Source organism: Protobothrops mucrosquamatus, unplaced genomic scaffold, assembly GCF_001527695.2.
Source record: "Protobothrops mucrosquamatus isolate PMUCROS unplaced genomic scaffold, P.Mucros_1.0 scaffold1498, whole genome shotgun sequence".
Taxonomy (NCBI): Eukaryota; Metazoa; Chordata; class Lepidosauria; order Squamata; family Viperidae; genus Protobothrops; species Protobothrops mucrosquamatus.
The window spans coordinates 252,253-273,312 of NW_015387672.1; the positions used below are offsets into that span (position 1 = coordinate 252,253).

Here is a 21,060-nt window from a genome sequence, read left to right on the forward strand (position 1 = left end):
AGAGTTATTACCGTACATATTTTTCCCTAAGCATTCTCAATATAAAAATGATACTTAGTTCTTGCTGTTTCAATAGAAAGGCCAATAATTTATCTAGTTAAAGAAGAAAAAGAAACAAAGTCCAGAGATTAGATTCCGATATCTCTCCAAGAAAGAACGATCAAATATAGGCAAGTTATTCCAGTTTGCCTGGAAGTTTTTTATGTCTGTACACACAATCAAGGAAGCTAATAAAATGCTTGAGTCATTAGAAACAGAATACATTAAAGAATAATTCAGGATGGGCAGAAGATCAAAAATTAGATGATTGCAACTGTTATTTCATAAGTTTAATTGACAACTGACAATATGGATCCAATCATAATATAAACAAACTGAACACTCCATTCAATAGAGAGAGAAAAATATTTACTATATGTAGGAAAAAACTTGATGCATTGATATTCATAATACAACAGATAAGAATCTACAGGCTTTAGATACTCAAACTAAATTGGAATCAGCACTGTGATGCAAAAGCTTAAACAACAGTTCTGGACTGCATCAACGAAAACACAATGTTCACAAAAGATAATAATTAAATTGCAAGAAACAAAATAGAATGTTATCAAGAGACCAAAGGTCAGGCCTGTCATGCCATGCTTCAATTTCCTGCTACCTCAGTCATAAACATTCCTATTTCTTTCTCTTTGAAAGTTATCAGAAACTAATAAAAAGATTTATTTTTACATGAATCATTCTGAGATGACATTGCCCAGATCAACGAATTGCCCAAATTCATTTCAAATCTGACAAACCAAAATGTAAGTTTGATTCACATAGCACAGAATTCACAGAAAGAGATTATTTAGGCCATCAAATCTAATACCTTGGTCAGTGCAGGAATCCAAAATGAAATATCGACAATAGATGGTTTCTCAGCCTTCTTTTAAACATAACCAATGAAGGGGAAGCAGGTTAATTTTCTGAGTAATAGTTTCCACTGTGAAACTGCTTTTACTGTTAGGAAGTTTGTTCCAACTTTCAATTAGAATTTTTCTTGTTAAAAAGTATATTTTGGGTCATACACTCTGGAATGACAGCAAATAGATCCTTTAAAGGTTACAATAATTGGAAGCTTCTATTGATATAATATTTACAATCAAATTCTACAAATGAAAAGTGTGAAATAATTCAGATGTTTTCTTCTACACACCCACTTTCTAGCTGACAACACAATACTCTTTTCAATATTAAGAGTTTTTCACGATTTTTGATAAACCTCTCAGTGAATATTTATTTTACATTACCACCTGCTTATTAGTAGCAAGCAGTCTGACTCAAGGCAAAGTTTCTTTACCATGCAGAGAATGCTGAAATCACAAGCATACTCCGATATATGCTATTCCACCATACTTCACCAGATATGCTGGGAAACCATTCCCAGTTGCATCTTTCTATTGAGTTTGTACAGTGATTATAACATTGATGCAGATTCCCTGTTAAAAATATTTCTGAACAGAAAATGCAGGTTGCAAGCAGTCTGTAAATAAAGTGAGATTATGTCACAATAATGCAAGTGGTTCTGAACACCAAAATAGAAAAATACTATTAGATACATAAAGTACTTAAAATACAAAATTAAACATTTGTTCATATACTAACCAAGCCCCTTGTGGTATAGGCAATTAATAGTTTTTAAATGAACAATTGGATAAACATAGAGTTCTGGTGAATTTTCAAAATAGGTCCAAAACTATCTGCTGCAAATATCACTTCACCTGCCATACTACTTATAAAATATGAAATACTAGGAATGTTTTCATTAATCAGTATTTATCACAATAATTTTACTTCAGCCTATGTTTTAGACCCACCTTAGTAATTTACCATTTTTTTAAAAAAAGTGGGGTAGTTTTTAAATGGATAAAAAATGTAACCCTACTTAAAATCAATTATTTATTTAAAACCAATTATTATTTAGTACAAGTAACCAAGTGGATTATTTAGTACAAGTAACCAAATATTGCAAGAGTAACTTTACAAGAACAAATTATTATATGTATCTAAAAATTACTACTTTATGAAATAATATCTGACAAGGACCAAGCTGATACCTATATTATACAATAATATAATAAATGAAAGTAAATTATAAGAAATCAATTGGAAATGATCCAATAGACTATCTAACTTCCTGCAATTTGTATGCTAATTTCCCCTGAATTTCACAAAAACAAGACCAATGTAGGACAAATTCTATATGGCAAGTCATAATATATTTCATACAATGAAATATCACCTTCATAAACATCCAATAGTAAATTAGCTTGTTGACATTCCATATAATACTTTGAAGAGGGAGAAACCCTGTAACAGAACTTTTAGTACAGTTTTTTTCCACTCACATACTAAGAAGTAAAACCGTTTTCATTACTAGCCTGACATGCAGAGCAATTTTGACACTATCCAAATTAGAATTGCACACCGCTTTCCAGAACAATGAAAAATATCTCACTGCATAAAGCTTGCAGACCACAAGACAGAACTAATTATAACAGCAGTACACAATGAAACAGTATTAAAAACTAAAGCAACACCTAACAAGGCTATTTGCAAAACACAAAACATAATTTTCCAAATCAAATAATGAAAAATATTAACTGGCTTTTCGGGACAAATTAAAAAAAAAAATGGAAAGTGATGGGAGGATTGTAAACCAAGGGGAAATTATGAACTGATAAATTTAAGGACACCTCTGCTTTCCAGTTCCTCCTTTCCTAACACACGAGCGGGAGAGGATATTCATAATTATAAAACACTGTAGCAACACACCGCTTTTCCCTCTTCTCCCGGACGGAGGGAGGGAAAAGTACACTCGTGCGAGGGGAAGAAAAGAAAGCGAGAGAACCAAATACCCCAGAGTCAAATTTCCTTCTTCTTCCCGGCTGGTTAGAGAGAGAGTTTGGAAACAAACGAGCCAACTGGGAGGATTCCCATCTGAGATCCCTGCAGCCTCTTTTAACTCTGCGTGCGGTCGGTCCTACCACCTGTTGCTTCCAGCAATCCTATTGCCTGCACTAACGAAAGCAAAAAGCCAGAGGCTGCCCGTTTCTTCCAGAAGGGCAGGATTTTCTTAACGGACCGCCCTCTTCCTGCTCCAGCTACTTCCCTCTTCCTCCCGTCCCCGTACCAGGTCCTCCTGTCTCTCGCTTTCCCCTGAAGGGACTCGGCGCCTCAGAAGAGCAGACGAAGCGGAACAGGGTGGAAGCCGAGGTAAAAAAATGCAAACAGTCGGTCTCGATTCTGACGCTCCCTTAGCAAAACGGAACCAGGCTGCTCTAGCCTCTATTTGACGGCAATGACCGGAAGTGATGCATTAAAAGCGGGACACATGTGCCGCGCGGCGGAAGTAGCGGTAGAAAAGTTTAGTGGTGTTGCCCACAGCGGCTGCATCGTGGGAACTGGGAGATGGTGAGTACCGATCTTGGATTTTAGAGCTATAACAGGCAGAGCTGTAGTCTTAATGGGTGGCTGGACATATGCGTGATCTTTAGGTAGTGCCTCCTTTGGAAAAGGTACACCAGAGCAGTTCTCTTAATTTCTTTGATTAGATTCCTACAGCTCGCTATTACATTATGTGGCTTGGTGTGAACTCAGCTCCCCATCTCAGTATTATATTTTAGGGAGACTCATTAGCGCTGAGAAGGAAGGTGAATAAAAGAAATAAATTGGTGTATATAAAGAAAATGGGTTTCGTAAAATTATCATGAGCAACGTTCACCAACGCCGATCTCACCAGCCATAGTGGAGAGTACAAGAAAGTTGCACTCTGGGTCATTGTAATCAGTTAGTTTCCAAAGCATGAAGATAAAGGTGGGATATAGTGGGCACATCGTGCCAAGATTGATTGATATAATGTCTTTACTGTTAATAGAGAGTAGTATGGGTACAACTAAGAATGGTAACCTAGTCTTCACTTTTTATCATACTTAAAATAATCATGCAAAAGCTTCAGTTGACCAAAACCATGATGAGTGGCAGAGATCAATATTTATTGGCCGTTCTGATAACAAACATGGAAAATTATAGTTCGTAATGAAATACCAATTTATGGAAAAGTGCACAAATTAATGAATGGAAGGAAGAAAATAGATTTAACATTTAGAATATAGAATAGAAATAGAAATAAGAAGAATAGAAGAGAGTAGAGTAGAATAGAATTCTTTATTGGCCAAGTGTGGTTGGTCACAGAAGGAATTCGTCTCCGGTGTATAAGCTCTCATAAAAGTAATACTGATAATCATGATCATATACAACAAAATACATTCATCATAAATCATGAAATACAGCACATCATCATAAATCATAAGATGCAACACTTAGTGATAGTCATAGAGTACTAGCTAAGCAAACAACATAAATCATACAAGCAGCAAAGTTATAGTCATAAGAAGATAAGGATAGGTAATAGGAAACATGAGGCGTACCATAGTAATACAGCTTTACTAAGTATTTTGACAGTGTTGTAGGAATTAGTTGTTAAACAGTGATGGCATGGGAGGGGGGGAAATTGTCCTTATGTCTAGTTGTTCTGGTGTGCAGTGCCCTGGCCTATAGCATCATTTTGAGGGAAGAAATTGAAACAGTTTATGTCCAGGACTTGAGGGGTCTACAGATATTTTTACAGCGCTCTTTCTGGCTCGTGCAGTATACAGGTCCTCATTGGAAGGCAGGCTGGTAGCAGTTGTTTTTTCTGCAGTTCTAACTATCCGTTGAAGTCTGTGTCTGTCTTGTTTGCTTGCAGTTCTAAACCAGACAGTTATAGAGGTGCAGATGACATAATAATTCCTTTGTAGAACTGTATCAGCAGCTCCTTGGGCAATCTGAGCTTTCTGAGTTGGTGCAGGAAAAACATTCTTTGTTGTGCTTTTTTGATGACATTTTTGATGTTAGCTGTCCATTTTAAGTCTTGAAATATTATAGAACCTAGAAATGTGAAGGTCTCTACTGTTGATACTGTGTTGTATAGTATTGTAAGAGGTGATATTACAGGAGGGTTTCTCCTAAAATCTATCATTTCTACAGTTTTGCATGTGTTCAGTTCAAGATTGTTCTGGCCACACCACAAGGCTAGTTGCTCAACCTCCCATCTGTATGCAGATTTGTCGTTGTATGATCTGCAAACTTCAGTACTTTAACAGAGGGATATTTTGAAAGGCAGTCATTGGTATATAGAGAGAACATTTATCTTACTTAGCAACAGAGATTTTGGGCTCAATTGTAGTCATAAGTCAAGGATTCATATTGTATTTGAAATTTTTTACCTTTTTTACATGTCCACAAAAATAAAATGTTCTTTCATGTTCACAATTTAAGCATACATTTAAAATCCATTTATACATTTTAGACAATTTCTCTTGTGTCATATGCCATTGATGATAATTTTACAAAAATTCTGTTTAAGATCATAACAGAATGTAAATTTCAACTCTTTTAACTACATAATTTCTCACTTATTCCTCTGTATATTATAATTAAAATTCTTAGCCTACTTTATCATAAGCTTGATTTATTCCTCCCATTTCAAAATTCAACAAAAGTTTATAGTTTAGCAATTACATGTTCATCATCTGTACACAATTGTACTTCAAATTTGTGTTATGTTGCTCTATACCAGGGGTAGGCAACCGTGGCTCTTTTATGACTCGTGGACTTCAACTCCCACAATTCCTGAGCCAGCATGGCTCAGCTTGGAAACTTCTCCCTTCCCCTCAGCATGGCTGGCTCAGGAATTCTGGGAGTTGAAGTCCACGAGTCATAAAAGAGCCAAGGTTGCCTACCCCTGCTCTATACCATAAGTGTTTTTATTCATTTTGAATATTTCTGATAACTGTAAATAAGAAAAACATTGACAACTATGACCATTCCCCTTGATAAAATTCTAGTATCTCACAATAACATTTATCTTTGCCTATTATTTCTTGCCTTAAATGCTTCTTATGCTAAGAGGAATAAAAGTATTTTCAGGCATAGCTTAGGTTTCTCAATATGACACAGCTAATAAAATGATTCTTAAAATGCACATTCATTTCAGCTTTATCACCAAAAGTATCCATGCCATCCAAACCTCAGGTTGTGGTCTTCTAACTCTAAAAATCTCTTGTTTCTCAACTATACCCATTCTTTTATCCAAACCAAACCACAAATACAATTTCAATCTTCCTCTTTCCTTTGCATCTTGTAACACTTTATATTTAACTCTTGGCTTTTCCCCTTGCCATACAGATATATCTTTCCGCCATTGTTTGAATTGCACATCAGTTGTCAAAACAAGTACTGTTTGAAACAAAATACATTCTAGCAAGCATTCATTTTTATCACAGAAATTCTGCCTAAAAATGACAGTTTTAATTTCTCCCATCTTATTATGTCCTTAATTTCCATGTCTTAAAATAAAATAAAATTATTTTGAAATAAGATAAATCATATTTGTCATAATAGCAGTCATTTGTACTTTGTCAATCTTAAAACCATTTAGAATACTATTTCAAAAGAATTCATTTATTATGGAATGAGAATCCACATTTAATCTTCTTGATTAAAAGCTTGATTTTTGGAATCAACTGAGAAATTAAGCTTTGTATTGTAACAGTAGTGAAGGCTATTCATCATTTCTTCACAATATTAATTTATCATTAACTTTTCCTTTCTAGGGGAAACAGAAGAAAGCAAGGAAATATGCTACCATGAAACGCATGATCAGCCTTCGTGATCAGCGCATGTGAGTTTTTTGTTATCACTTAATGGTAACAATTGTTGAAACATTTAATACAAAATACTCAAAGTTTTATACTAATTATATGTATGATTCTATTTCTTCCCAAATTTTGCCTCTGAGTAATTCAGTTAATTTTTAAAAATAGTATGTATTTATAAATCTTTTGATATTTTAGTAAAGAGAAAGACAGAGCAAAACCTAAAGAAAAGAAGAAAGAAGATCTTAGTGCAATCAAGGAGACAGAAGTGTGAGTACCAAATGATTCCTACCTTTATTGACTGATCAAAGAAGTTTTATGAGATATATTAAGATCTAAGTTCAAACAATTTTCTGTGCAATTTTGGCAGTAATACAGTATTTCAAACTCATTAGTATATTTTAAAGCAGGGATCCCCAACCCCTGGTCCATGGAGCGGCAGCAGTCCGCGTCATGCCAGCAACTGGGCCGAGCAAACAAGGAAAGCTCCATCCGCAGAATGCAGGCAGCATGCAAAACCACGCCCCTCCGGTCCACAGAAAAAACTCTCTCCATGGAATCGGTCCCTGTTGCCCAAAAAGTTGGGGACCACTATTTTAAAGAATTCATGATACACTGCTTAGATCTAGCACAACATTCTTTCACATAAAGGACTACGCTGCAAGATTAATTAGTCTAATTCCCATTCCAATGCACGAACCATTCATACAACTCTCTAGAGATCATAGATCAATGTATGTAATAGTTTAGTTCATACAATGAATTGGGGTACCCTGTAGCTAAGAACTATATTATAATTTAGTCATAGTTAAGAACTAAATGAGACCCAGTTCGGTGTAATGATTAATGCAGCAAGCTAGAATCTGGAAGACCAAGAGTTTTAATCTCACCTCAGGCAGCTGAGTGACCTTGGGCCAGTCATTTTCTCTCAGCCCTAGGAAGGAAGCAAGGGCAAACTTCTAAAAAACGTCCCAAGAAAATTGCAGGGATATGTCCAGATAGTCTCTGAGAATTTGACAGAAATGAATGAAAAAGAAAAGAAACCACCACCAATGAAATACGCTGTCCAAAGCAAACAGTGCAGTGTATCAAGCCTTGCAAAGTATTAGAAATTGCAAATAGATACTGTTAAGTAAAAGTGCTTAAAAATAGATAGGTTGGGATGGTTTGAGCAGCCATCCATATTGTGCATTGTAAGAAAAAAAAAATTCTTTCATCATTCTTTCAAGTGAGAACTAAATGGTGAGCTAGATGACTCTGAAGGAGCTGGGATGGCATTGCAGCAGAGATTGGCCAGACAGCAAATTCTGGTCAGAAAAGTCCCTCTAAACAAGGAGAGACCATGAGATTAGGAGACAGTTGCTTCTTGTGAGGAGACCACAGAAATTGTGGCTTTTGTGATTGACTTATGAGTCAAGTGGCTGGGAGTCATGGATTTCATATAATTACAATCTGGGCTGTGATGAACATAAAGGTTGCAAAAGCCTTATCTTTTTTAATCACTATAGGTAGTCATAGACTTATGACTACAATTGGGACCGGAATTTCTGTCGCCAATTGATGTGGTTGTTAGGCGAAACATCATGTGACCACAGGGCTTAGTGAATGAAATGACACGTTCCAAGGTGTATTCTTATGCACTTAGGAAGAAAACTAGAGACCACATTCTGTAGCATTTTAATACTACATTGAAGTCTGATATTGTACAGTAATTGTGCTTAAAAAAACATCCAGTTAGAATACTGCAAGGATAGATAATGTGAATATGCAAAAAAACCATTTGATCAATATTACTCTTTAGTTGTTTTATATGAAAAAGTAATAAAATCAGTGTTTCTCTTTTTCAGCCCCAAATATCCTTCATGCTTATTCTTCCAATATAACACACAACTAGGACCTCCGTATTATATCTTAGTGGATACCAATTTTATTAATTTTTCCATTAAAGCCAAATTGGATCTAGTACAATCAATGATGGATTGCCTCTATGCCAAATGTAAGTATCCAGATCTATATCATTTGTTAAGATTTACATTGATTTTTACTAGTTGTTTTATATTTATATTAATATTTGCAAATATTTCCATGTTTCCTAAAATAATTAGACTTGAGTATTATAAAATATCCTGATTTTTTTTAAAAAGAAAAAAGAAAGGGCAGTCAACTAGCAAGATGTTATAACTAAAATAATTAGTTATTTTTAATTGGTAAACGGAACTGGTAAATAACTGGTAAACAGAACTGTTTTGTTATTCATTCAATCCTGATTCTTCATGACAACATGGATATTATTTTCCCAGGACTGTACAGCAGAGGTCCCCAATCTTTTGGGCACCAGGGACCGGTTCCATGGAGAGAGGTTTTTTCACAGATTGGAGGGTGTGTGTTTTTGTGTGCTGCCTGCATCCCGCAGATGGGGCTTTGTTTGTGCGGACCAGTTGCTGGCATGCTGCGGCCCAGTACTGGTCCACGGACCGGGGGTTGGGGACCTCTGCTGTACAGTGTGTGTGTAATTGCTTCTTTCAATTCTTGTAAGCTCAAGCTTCTGTCATCACTGATTCTATCAAGCCACCTTATATTTTCTACCCTTTTGCCAGTTACCTTTGATTTCTTCAAGTGCAGGAACTTCTTTGGTCCCTCTTGCTCTTGAATTATTTACTCCAAATATTTAAATTTTAGATTATTTATTGGTGTTATCAGTGAACAGACTGGTTTTAGATTATATGTTTAATATTCATCTTGTAGTGCATATTCTCAATAATTTTCTTCATTTAGCATTTCTGATTGCAGCTTTCATAATCATATACCGCAACTGGGAAAACTGTTATCAAATATTATTTTGTCTATATCTCTCATAGCAGCAGTTGTTTTATTTAATGGCTGCATCTCTGGAATGTTTGGCGCCTAGGGAGATAAAATTCTGTTCTATTTCTTCAATTCTTAATGTTTATCTACTTGCAGTGGGTTGGCATGATCTCTTGACATATTTTTTTTAATAATAAGCAAACCAATTTCTTACGTTCATATTCAGCAAGAGATTCCTTAAGAGATCCTTGTTTCCAGTCATTAGCATATCTGAGACTGTTCTATTTGCCCAGAAATGTTTATTTGTGTTTTCTATATTAAATCACATATACATTTTACAAGATTTTTGTAATCATAATAGGGAGCTCCAACATAAGAAATGTCTATTAGAAATTTTGAGTTTTCAAATAAAATTTAAGACGTCTGGACTTTTCTAGCATTAAGAATGACTATTTTAAAAGTTTCAAAAGTTAAATATACAGAAAGTGGTTGTAAGGCTTTTTTATGCCCTTTTGTCTCTAGACTGTACTATTTGAATGTTTATATATCATTTAAGTATCAGTTTTTCCTATCTAATTATACTGAATTGTATAATTGTGTACAATAGAAGATAGTATCATCAAATTAACAATTCAAGCACTACTAACAGTTACTAATAAAATTAATAAAAAGTTTTCATTTTTAATCTAATTCTATAATAGTTATAAATCCCTCATTTATCTATGTATTTTTTCTTTATTGCTGTTTTTTATGTTTAGGTCTGTGTATATATCTTTTCTCTTTTCCTTTTCATTAAAATGCTTACTGAAAGTATTATAAAAACAATAAACTATACATAGGAGTTTAACTGCATCACATGTAAAATTTTGTTTCAGTGCTAGATAGTTATAACATGTACATTTCTGCAGGCATTCCTTGTATCACAGATTGTGTCATGGCTGAAATTGAGAAACTGGGACAGAAGTATCGTGTAGCTTTAAGGTAATAGTGTAATAATTTGGCTCTGTTCTTTGTTATAATTTATCTAAAGTAAAAATATGAAGAATAAAGATTCATAATTTGTTTAGAATATAAATCCTATACTCCATTATGTTTTAATATTTTTTCCATCACTTTCTTTTTCCATGGGTTCCAACATCAGAAAGTTCTTAAAGAGAATAAGCCAAGTCAGTAGATCTTTCTAAATTCCTGTAGTAAAGAGGCTCAATTCTGCTTTCACCTACATTTGAAATATTCATGCCTTTGGAAAAAGTTCTCCCAATTTTTTCTGGTGCAAAGAGAAACAGGAGAGCATTCAAAATATACAGAATAACCGAGTTGGAAGGAACCTTGGAGGTCATCTAGTCCAACCCCCTGCTCAGGCAGGAAACCCTATACCATTTCGGACAAATGGTTGTCCAATCTTTTCTTAAAAGCCTCCAGTGTTGGAGCATTCACCGCTTCTGGAGGCAGGTTGTTCCACTGGTTAATTGTTCTAACTGTCAGGAAGTTTCTCCTTAGTTCTAGGTTGCTTCTCTCCTTGATCAGTTTCCATCCGTTGCTTCTTGTCCTGCCTTCAGGTGCCTTGGAGAATAGCTTGACTCCCTCTTTTTTGTGGCAGCCCCTGAGATATTGGAACACTGCTGTCATGTCACCCCTAGTCTTTCTCTTCATTAAACTAGACATACCCAATTCCAGCAACCGTTCCTTATATGTTTTAGCCTCCAGTCCCCTAATCATCTTTGTTGCTCTTTTCTGCACTCTTTCTAGAGTCTCAACATCTTTTTTACATCGTGGTGACCAAAACTGGATGTCGTATTCCAAGTATATACCAAGGCATTGTAAAGTGGTATTAACGCTTCACATGATTTTGATTCTATCCCTCTGTTAATGCAGCCTAACACTGCATTGGCTTTTTTGGCAGCTGTAGCACACTGCTGGCTCATATTTAAGTGATTGTCCACTAGGACTCCAAGAACAGTTACTACTATTGAGCTAGGTACCATGTATACTATACCTGTGCATTTGGTTTTTCTTGCCTAAATATAGAACCTTACTTTTTTCACCATTGATTTTCATTTTGTTAGATAGTGCCCAATGTTCAAGTCTGTCAAGATCCTTCTGTATCTTAAACCTATCTTCTGGAATGTTGGCTATTCCTGCCAGCTTGGTGCCATCTGCAAATTTGATGAGTTCCCCGTCTTTATATTGGAAGAAAATACGACTGTGCCTTTCTTGAAAATAAATGGCAGAGAGGTGTTGTGCTTATATGAATTCTAAAGCACTTTTTCCTAATTATTTTCAAAGCATGCACTCTCTTCATAGAAAGGTATCTTGAATGTCTCCTGAGAAAACGGGCAGCAATAAGTTTCCATCTTCAAATTATATAATACTAAACCAGAAATTGGCATTTTCCCCCTTAATTATTTCCTTAAGTCTTCCAGGACCCCAGGAGATATGGCAAAAAGTTGGAAGCCTTTTTCTTAGTTTGGCACTATTGGGTTACAGAAAATAAATGAATTAAGCTCTTGTATACCTTGTTCATGAACCTCAGGATTTATCAGAAGAAAAAAATCAAAAAAATCAAATTATATTCCTCAGAATTCCTAGCAACAAAGAGCCCATTTAATTAAAGACAAAAATGTTATTTTTTAAAAAAGTTTGTTTTTCATAAAAACTATTCTATTTTTTTCTGTTATAACTCTACAGAATAGCAAAAGATCCACGATTTGAGCGCTTGCCTTGCACTCACAAAGGAACCTATGCAGATGACTGCTTGGTACAGAGGGTCACCCAGGTATTTCCTGTTCTAAGAACTTCTCTTGCTATTCTGTTGACAGAAGAGCTCTTTAATTTGTTTTCATTACAGTCTTTTTCTTTGCCATCAGATATATTTTGCAGACCTAAGAGGTAAAAGGTCTTTTGCATTTTCATTGTTATAGGGATATAGGAATATAGAGCTGTTAAGGGAAATATCACAACTTGAGAGACAGGAAATGACAAGAGAAATGGAGGAGAAAAGAACTGGAAGTTGTTTAAGGAATATAAATGGGCGGAATCCCCCCCCCCCAAAAAAAATACCCTTCCCAAATTGTTTTCCTCATGCCAAGCAGTTTTCACAAAAATAGAAAGAAAATTCCTGGGCAATCTAATTGCCCTGGCTTGCAAAGCAACTTGGCAAAGAAAGAAAGCGAGAGTCAGATTTTAAAAACAGAAATCTTGACCTTCTAGAGGGGCATTATATGTTTAAATACTTTTTTGAATAAGACGAAAAGAAGGCAAGACTTTTAGATATAATTAGACTTTTACAATGAAACATATGATTTAGAATTAAGATAGCATTTTTTTCTTTTTTTTGATATGGGAAATATGAAGCTAGGAGGAGGATTGATTTGAATAAAACTTTCAGCTATATAAATGTAATTAATATTGAGGAAATTATAATTGATAAAGATATTTCAAATACTGATGGGAAAGCAAACTTTAACAAGAGTATGAAAAACAGTATATTAATGAATTGACATTATTGACTTATGAATTGATATTATTGTTATTTGTATATTAGTAAAATATGATGAAGATGCTTATATCTAACTATGTATACGTTAAAAGTACCAAAAATTGTAATGGTGTAATGAAGGGAAAATGGAAAAAAATATGAAGAAAAAAGGAGGATCAGGGAAAAAGTACTGGATTGTGTAATATTGAACAGATTTATATTGAAAAAATTAATGTTAAATATTTGAACTCAGACAACATGTTGTTTACTAAGCACTAAAGACTGTAATTTTTAAAAAATTAATAAAACTTTTATTAAAAAAATAATTTGTTTTCATTACAGTGTACCCAAGAGAAGTTAATATTCAATTGGGTATTGACTTTAGTTAATATTTCACATATCAGAGAAGGCCATGTGACATACAAATAGCTTAAATAATTCATCGTAGCTCTTGAAGTTTGCTTAAAAAATGAAAATTACTTAATTTGGTGTTCTTTTAACCAGATTGTCTCTTTCTCCTATAGCACAAATGTTACATAGTGGCTACTGTAGACAGAGACCTGAAGAGAAGAATACGAAAGATCCCAGGAGTCCCAATAATGTATATATCTAATCACAGGTATGTCAGAAAGCATTATCTAACCAAATAAAATGTAGTTTATGATGTTGCTTTATAATAATCTGAACTTTCAAGAGCATGTGTATATTTATGTAACACACACACACACACAAAGACATTTGTAGACAGTGAATCAATGTAAAGCAAATTGCAAACTCAAAGGTATGGTTATGCGCAGGATTACTTGTGTACATGAACTTTATGGTTCAACTGCATACATAGCCCCTTATGTCAGAAACATTCTGCTTAGATGACATAAAACTAGAAGTTAAATAGTAATCAAAGTCACAATATAATTACATTTGTACATTAACTTAGAAAACTATGAAACTAGCCCATATACACACACACATACTGATCAATTTCATTTCACGCCCTTATTTTATATTTCTATATTACTAATTTAAATATATGTTCATATATTTATTAAATTTGTGTGCTGCCTGATTCACAGTAACTCAGGATATCTGATGGCATGGAATAAGCAATAGTATATAATACTCTTTTATAATTTGTAATTTTTCCTGCAAATTTAGTAATATGTTGCTTCTTCCACTTGCTTAGCCTGAATGTGCAGTACCTTGAACTGCTGTTCTTAATTGTATAATGATAATAAGTGCTTCTAAGATTCTAAATTTGTACTGGCTTAGTACATCAAAGAAAATATAGTGGACTTCATAATTTTTCCATTTTTCTCTTTAATTTTAGGTATAACATTGAGCGGATGCCTGATGATTATGGAGCTCCTCGATTTTAAATATGATAGAAAAAGTGCTGTGTTGAATTCCAGAACACTGAGCCAGTTATAATGTACTTCCAATCTGGGTTTATTTCTTATGGTGCTTGGAATTTGAACTAATTCATTAGACAAGTCTCTTCCAGATAAAATGGACATTCTATTCCATATTCTGGGATCTAGAATAAACATTACTTGTAAATAAGCTTCTGAGAATTTCTTCTTTACTATTAAGAAATTTTCTCATGATACAGCCATTTTACAAATGTTTAATATTCACATATGAACTGTGAAGTGAGTGTTTCAACAGGATTGATGCAAAAAATGAGACACTTGCTTAAAATTATCAAAACACTCAATATTTTGAAATTTGTACAAAGAAACCTCTATTCCATACATATATGATTATTTAATATAAGTGGAAAATTAGAAACGTTGATCCTGGCATTAATTCTAACTGACATGAAGAAGCCAATTTAATATGTATGTAAATAAAAATTTTCAAACCTAAGATGATTGTGTTCAACACAGGAAGTTTCTAAACAAAAAAGCTTTTAAAAGTGACACTTTGAAATATTATAGAAATATAAAATAATTACTAGGGCATTTATCCTATAACAAAGTATTTATATTTTAGAAAATCTTAAATGATAGTATAAAATTGTACAGATAATTAATGGAGCCACTTTTTTTCATTCATAATACTAAATACCAGGATAATTCAGTAAAACTGAACGGTTTAGATTTCGTTTAAGAATATGTTCCTGTGATGAAAATAGAAGACAAAAGGGGGGGGGGGATAAATGGAATTAAATTGTAGTTGCTAAAGAAAGCAGTTTTGTTACAAGATCAGGCCTGCATGCAAAAGCAATGAAAGAATTTTTTTCTCTGAAAACCATCTTCAGCATTTCAAAACTATGGATTAAAGATGACTTCTCAACATCATATTCTTTTTTCACATTACAAGGTATCTATAATTATTTTTTCCTTCCTCAGCTCTCTTAGCAAGAGATGGAACATTACATGATGGAAGCTAAAAATTAAAGATAGCTGCCAGAAAACTGTCTCCAAACTAAATTAATGGTCTTAAATGATGTCATCAATCTATTGAATTTTGAGCTATGCGAGATTCCAGAAGATTTCCCAGGATTTCTGCTTAATAATTATGTAGGTGATCTGCAGTGTCTTCCAGCAACCACCTATGTTTTGAGATACTGTACAATTGGAGGAAAAAGTCGCAAAATACCAAAATAGTTTTTGATAAGTTACTGAAAATTTCTGCCTCAGCATGAAATAAACAGCCAGGTAGTAGTAAACCTGATTTAAATTGGGAGAAAAGAGACGACAATATTTTCCAATCTGGTGACCTCCACTCCATATCAAACTCAAGATTATGCCAAGAAATTGGGTTTAATTGTCCTGCTCAAGTGGAAAGCATCTTTGCCTGTAAATTTAGCAGCAAGCAAAGAACAATTTAGGATCTTTGTTAAATAAGCATGTACTGCATCCAGTATCGGTTTATATGGTAAGAACCATAACCAAGAAATGCTAGAATATTCACTGAGGGATTAGGCTACTATTTCGCAACTAGAGAACAAGAGGCCGGACTACGTGCACCCTTAATCCAAGCAGGCTCTTACATTCTTTATTTTAGTCAGCATTTTACAGAACAAGTTTTCAACATGCTTATAACCTCGTTGGGGAAATTTAAAGGCATGCCTCAGACCTGAAAAAAAGTTCATATGAAGCGTTTATTATTTGAGCGAAATTAAGTTACTCGGTCTCTTTTGATACAGAATCCCGCCTCAATGCATTTGGCCGGAAATCAATCACAAGCACCAATGCCTTAACTCTCACCATTCCCTTAGCTGAGTGCTGAGCCGGAAACACTCTTGCTTAAAGGAAGTCACATCTCTATGACTCGAGGGCGTTAGGCATTTTGGTACGCAGGCGCAGAGGAGCGCGCACCCTCCGTCGCTATTGAGGCCTGCGATTTTTCCCAGCGGACGCCCTCGGAGACCCGTTTCTCGGCTCAATGTTCCCGACGTGGGGTCTGTATGGGGCAACCCCAGGGCCCTATCCTCCGCCCCCTACAATGCTGTTGCCGCCGCCACCTTTACCGGGCGTAATGCCTACCGCCATGCCGCCGCCTCAGGTCCCGGTAGTCCCGCCGCCTGTTTTAGGTAGTTACGCGACCAGTTCGGCGAATGCTGCCGCGACCGGCACCGGGGGATTTCTGAGTCTACGGGAACAGCACCTGGTCCAGCTGCAGCAGCTCCAGCAAATGCACCAGAAGCAGTTGCAATCGGTGTTGTTAAGTGGGGGGCCTCCACCCGGCGCGCCTCCCCCGAATATGCCACCGCCTCTGCCCAGTTCCTCTCTCGCCAGTATTTCCTGGCAGCCGCCGGTGCCCGTCGGACCGCCGCCCGCGCGCAGCTATCAGAAACAATTCAAACACCGCGATCCCCTTCCTCCGCCTTTGCCTCGGGAATCCCCGTTCCGAAATCCCCCGATGCCGCCGCTTTCGTCTACGGATGCGGTTGCCGAGTCATCGCAGCCCCGCAATGAGTGGGAGCCCCTGGTTCCTTCGGCCAGTCCTCGCATGGATATGGACATGGATCTGTCTTCACCACCACAATCACCTTCCCAGTCTTTCGTGCCCCAGTTAGAAGCTGACCCCTATGTACCCCCGCCTCAGCCTCTGCCAGCACAGAGTCAGATCCCACCGCCACAGCCTTACCAGTCCCATTTGCCCTTGTCTCAGGCAGTTCCCAAGGCATTTTCAGACCCATCCTCAGCTGTTTCTCAGTCTTACCCGACCCAGTCCCAATCTTATCAACCCAACTCCCAGTCATCCTCCCAGCTGGGCCAGCCCATTGCAACATCAGCCCCCCAGCCTGAATCCCACTTCACTTCATCCCAGATTACTCAGACCACTTCTGAACCACCAGAATTAAGACTGAGCAGTGGCCCAGAGAAAGAGTGTGAGCAACAGCAAAGCAGCTCACGTGCAGATCTGTCCACAATGACCCCCCAGGTAAGGATGAAGTAACAATTGCAATTTGTCTCTGGACTACAAAAGCTTTTTTTTATATTCAATTAAGTGTTCTAACTATGAAATGTGTATATATAGTAGTAGGACAAAATGTTAGTGACTTTTATTATAAATGGGAAGAAGGTATTAAATGCTTAAATGATACTCCATAAACTTTCATATGCTATTTGTGGAGTCCTTGGTGCATCCTACCTTGCTTGTTTTACTTGCAAACATTTAATTATCCATATAGATAAAATCAGGGCTTTAGGGGCACTAATTATTATAGTGCTGTGATGTCACTGATCATGCCCTACACAATCAGGGCACAGATAAAACATCTGCAAGTAACAACCAAACTCGGAAACCACCAAGAACTCAACACTGAGGTACATATATTCTCTTCTTTGGGATATACTATTTGCTCAGTGGTTACTGAGACCTTTTCAATAGCATGGCCTCAATTTTGGAATAACCTATAATAATGATAGCTGACATAATCTGTGCTATCTTTGGAGAGGGGAGGGTTGTTGCACAATGAATACCTCAGACTTTATTTTTATCCTGCCTATTATTTTTGTAAATAATTCAAGGCAGCAAGCATACCTAATACTCCTTCTTCCTCCCATTCCCCCCCCCCCCCGCAACAACTCTGTGAAGTGGGTTAGGCTGAGAGAGTATCTGGCCCAATGTTGCCCCGCGGCTTTTATGCCTAACACAGAATTAGAACCAGTGAAGGAGAATATTTGTAGCTCAGAGTTGAAATGAATGGTCCTTAGTGCTCTCTGAGTTCGCTTGTTTTCTTGCAGATGTTTCATTATCCTAATTAGGTAACATCAGTGCTAGTGATGATGTTACCTAGTTAGGTTAATGAAAATCTGTAAGAAAACAAGCTCAAAGAGCAGAATTAGAACTCACAATCTTCCGGTTTCAAGCCTGATGGCTTAACTACTAGCCCAAACTTATTTTTTATTTAAAAAAAGTGTGGCATGCTATGTGCTGAATGCTATTTTGATAAATAAAATATCCATAATATTTTTTTAAAGCAACACTATACAAATAATTACAAAATAGTAAATTAAAGAATTCAGGGCATGAAGAAAAGGAAATACAGTTTAACATAGTTTATACAAATAAGATTCAATACATCTCTATTCTATACTTGCAAACCATCCTATCTTCTAATATGTTCATGAACTGCTTCATACTTTGCCTTTTCATTTTTAAACATCTGACTTCTGAGGGTTCATCAATTCCCTCCAAGCACAAGTTCCAGGACTTTCTTGATCACTCTTCCTTTATATATTTATTTTGCAATTTTCTCCTCTTTCATTCTCTCGCTTTCATCCAAAATGTTTCAATGTATTTCTTTTGTACTTGCCACTCTGATATTCAATCCATGTTTTATTGAACACTCATTAATTCTTGACCCTATTTTTTCTTTGTTTAGTACACATACCTCTTAAGTAGCTATTTGGCTGCAGTCAACTTACATTGATGTTTCTTCACATATATCCAATTCTTGCTTCTATGTCACAAAGTGGCAGAACCATACAACTGTACATAGCTATTTAGCTTTGTTTGACAAACGTTTATCCTCCACAACAGATTATTTACTTTTCATTTCCTTTACACCATTTCCATGTCTCAAATGCCTCCCTCCATTTTCAACATTGAGTAAGCATTCTACCAAAGTATATAATTTACTCCATTTTCTATGTCACACACAATTGCCTTGGTCTTTAATACATTACTTTGCAGCTCTGTTTTATTTGTATATCATCTAGTCCAGGGGTAGGCAACCTTGGCTCTTTTATGACTCGTGGACTTCAACTCCCAGAATTCCTGAGCCAGCACAGCTGGTTCAGGAATTCTGGAAATGGAAGTCCACGAGTCATAAAAGAGCCAAGTTTGCCTACTCCTGATCTAGTCTAACATATATTGAAAGGTACTTGGGTTCTCCTAGCAAAATAACATCATCTGTAAACAGAAATACTGTCTCTACATTAGGTTGCAAATGTTTCGTCTCCATGGGGGGGGGGGACATCTTCAGTGCGGTTTGAATTGTGTTTGGTTTGTTTGGGATGTTGCCTTCAGTTGAAGTAGCTCTCTCGCTCTCAGTGGTTGGTAGGCGGGGTCAGTGTCAATGTGTCTGTTCACTGATTGGTTGCTGGAGAACCAAGCCTCGAGGAAATTCTCTTTCTCTCCTTAACTTTGCTTGGGTTATAATTGTGGTCCCGGTTAGATCGAACTTGTGTCCTTCTGAGTCCTCGTGGACGGACATGAGGGACAATGGGTCGTGTCTTTTGATAGCCAGGGAGTGCTCGTGCAGTCTGGTTGATAGCTTTTTGAAGATATCCCCCCTTTTTTTTGAAGATGTCCCCCCAAACGGAAACAAAACGTTTGCAACCTAATTACCAAGCCCGGAGATCAATCCAACAGCTATTAATATTCAAAACACACCTCAAATATAATATGTGTGTGTATATGTTTGTATGTATGTAAGCTTCTTTCAACATGTAAAAAACAAAAAAAAGTGAAGGAAACGATTGGTCCATTAGTGGGGGAAAGTGGTAAGAAGGTGACTAGCAATAGGGAGAAAGCAGAACTATTTAACTCATTTTTTGCATCTGTCTTTATACAAAGGGAAAAAACAGACCAACCTATCAAAAATAGTGCCATAAAAAACAGTATAGAAACACAAGTTAAGATAGGCAAGAAAATGATCAGTGAGCACCTGTCCAGCCTAGATGAGTTCAAATCACCAGGACCAGATGGATTACACCCCAAGGTTCTCAAGGAACTGGCAAATGTGATCTCAGAACCACTGAACTATATTTTTCAAAGATCTTGGAGCACTGGGGAACTACCAGAGGACTTGAAAAGAGCTGATGTAGTTCCCATCTTCAAAAAAGGGGAAAAAAATGGATCCAGGAAATTACAGACCTATCAGCCTGACCTCAATACCTGGGAGATTCTGGAAAAGATAATCAAACAACGAATCAGCGAACACCTAGAGGCAAACAAAGTCATTACTAAAAGCCAACATGGGTTTGTCAAAAACAGATCATGCCAGACAAACCTTATTACATTCTTTGACCAAGTGACAAAATTAGTGGATCAGAGGAATGCTGTGGATATAATTTACTTGGACTTCAGTAAGGCATTTGATAAAGTAGATCACAACCTACTACTCGATAAGATAGAAAAATGTGGGTTAGACAGCATCACCACCAGATGGATTCGTAGCTGGCTCACCGGCCGTACTCAGCATGTGGTCCTCAATGGAACTGCATATACATGGAGGAAAGTGTGTAGTGGGGTGCCCCAGGACTCTGTTCTAGGCCCAGTGCTCTTCAACATCTTCATCAATGATTTGGACGAGGGGATAGATGGGGAACTCATCAAATTTGCGGATGACACCAAGCTGGCAGGAATAACCAACACTCCAGAAGACACGCTTAAGATACAGGAGGACCTGGACAGACTTGAACACTGGGCGCTATCTAACAAAATGAAATTCAATGGTAAAAAAAGTAAGGTTCTACATTTAGGCAAGAAAAACCAAATGTGCAGGTATAGTATAGGGGGTACCTTGCTCAATAGTAGTAACTGTGAGAGGGATCTTGGAGTCCTAGTGGACAATCACTT

General features: G+C 36.4%; 2 protein-coding genes across 3 annotated transcripts in view; both read left to right on the top strand.

The window, feature by feature from the left end:
* Positions 1 to 3,165: 3,165 nt before the first annotated feature.
* Positions 3,166 to 14,580, top strand: FCF1 (FCF1 rRNA-processing protein). 2 transcript variants are annotated; one of them, XM_015822212.1, is made up of 8 exons: positions 3,166 to 3,255; positions 6,696 to 6,763; positions 6,936 to 7,007; positions 8,585 to 8,733; positions 10,451 to 10,523; positions 12,231 to 12,318; positions 13,545 to 13,639; positions 14,348 to 14,580. In XM_015822212.1, the coding sequence occupies exons 2-8, from the start codon at positions 6,729 to 6,731 to the stop codon at positions 14,394 to 14,396; spliced, it is 561 nt and encodes a 186-aa protein (XP_015677698.1). In that variant the 5' UTR covers positions 3,166 to 3,255; positions 6,696 to 6,728; the 3' UTR covers positions 14,397 to 14,580. The 2 variants fall into 2 exon arrangements, with proteins under 2 accessions (XP_015677698.1, XP_015677697.1); XM_015822211.1 differs by lacking the exon at positions 3,166 to 3,255 and adding an exon at positions 3,290 to 3,453.
* Positions 14,581 to 16,903: 2,323 nt separating this feature from the next.
* The window catches only part of YLPM1 (YLP motif containing 1), a 65,104-nt gene continuing 60,947 nt past the window's right edge, over positions 16,904 to 21,060 (top strand). The window contains exon 1 of the mRNA XM_015822213.2: positions 16,904 to 17,412. Within this exon, the coding sequence (XP_015677699.2) occupies positions 16,978 to 17,412 (435 nt within the window). The 5' untranslated portion in view covers positions 16,904 to 16,977. The remainder of the gene's footprint in view (positions 17,413 to 21,060) is intronic.

Excerpts from the sequence above, each read along its gene's own strand:
- FCF1 (XM_015822211.1), top strand. Across the intron at positions 10,524-12,230 it reads AAGTATCGTGTAGCTTTAAG|AATAGCAAAAGATCCACGAT; the intron begins GTAATAGTGTAA and ends ATAACTCTACAG. Across the intron at positions 13,640-14,347 it reads ATGTATATATCTAATCACAG|GTATAACATTGAGCGGATGC; the intron begins GTATGTCAGAAA and ends CTTTAATTTTAG.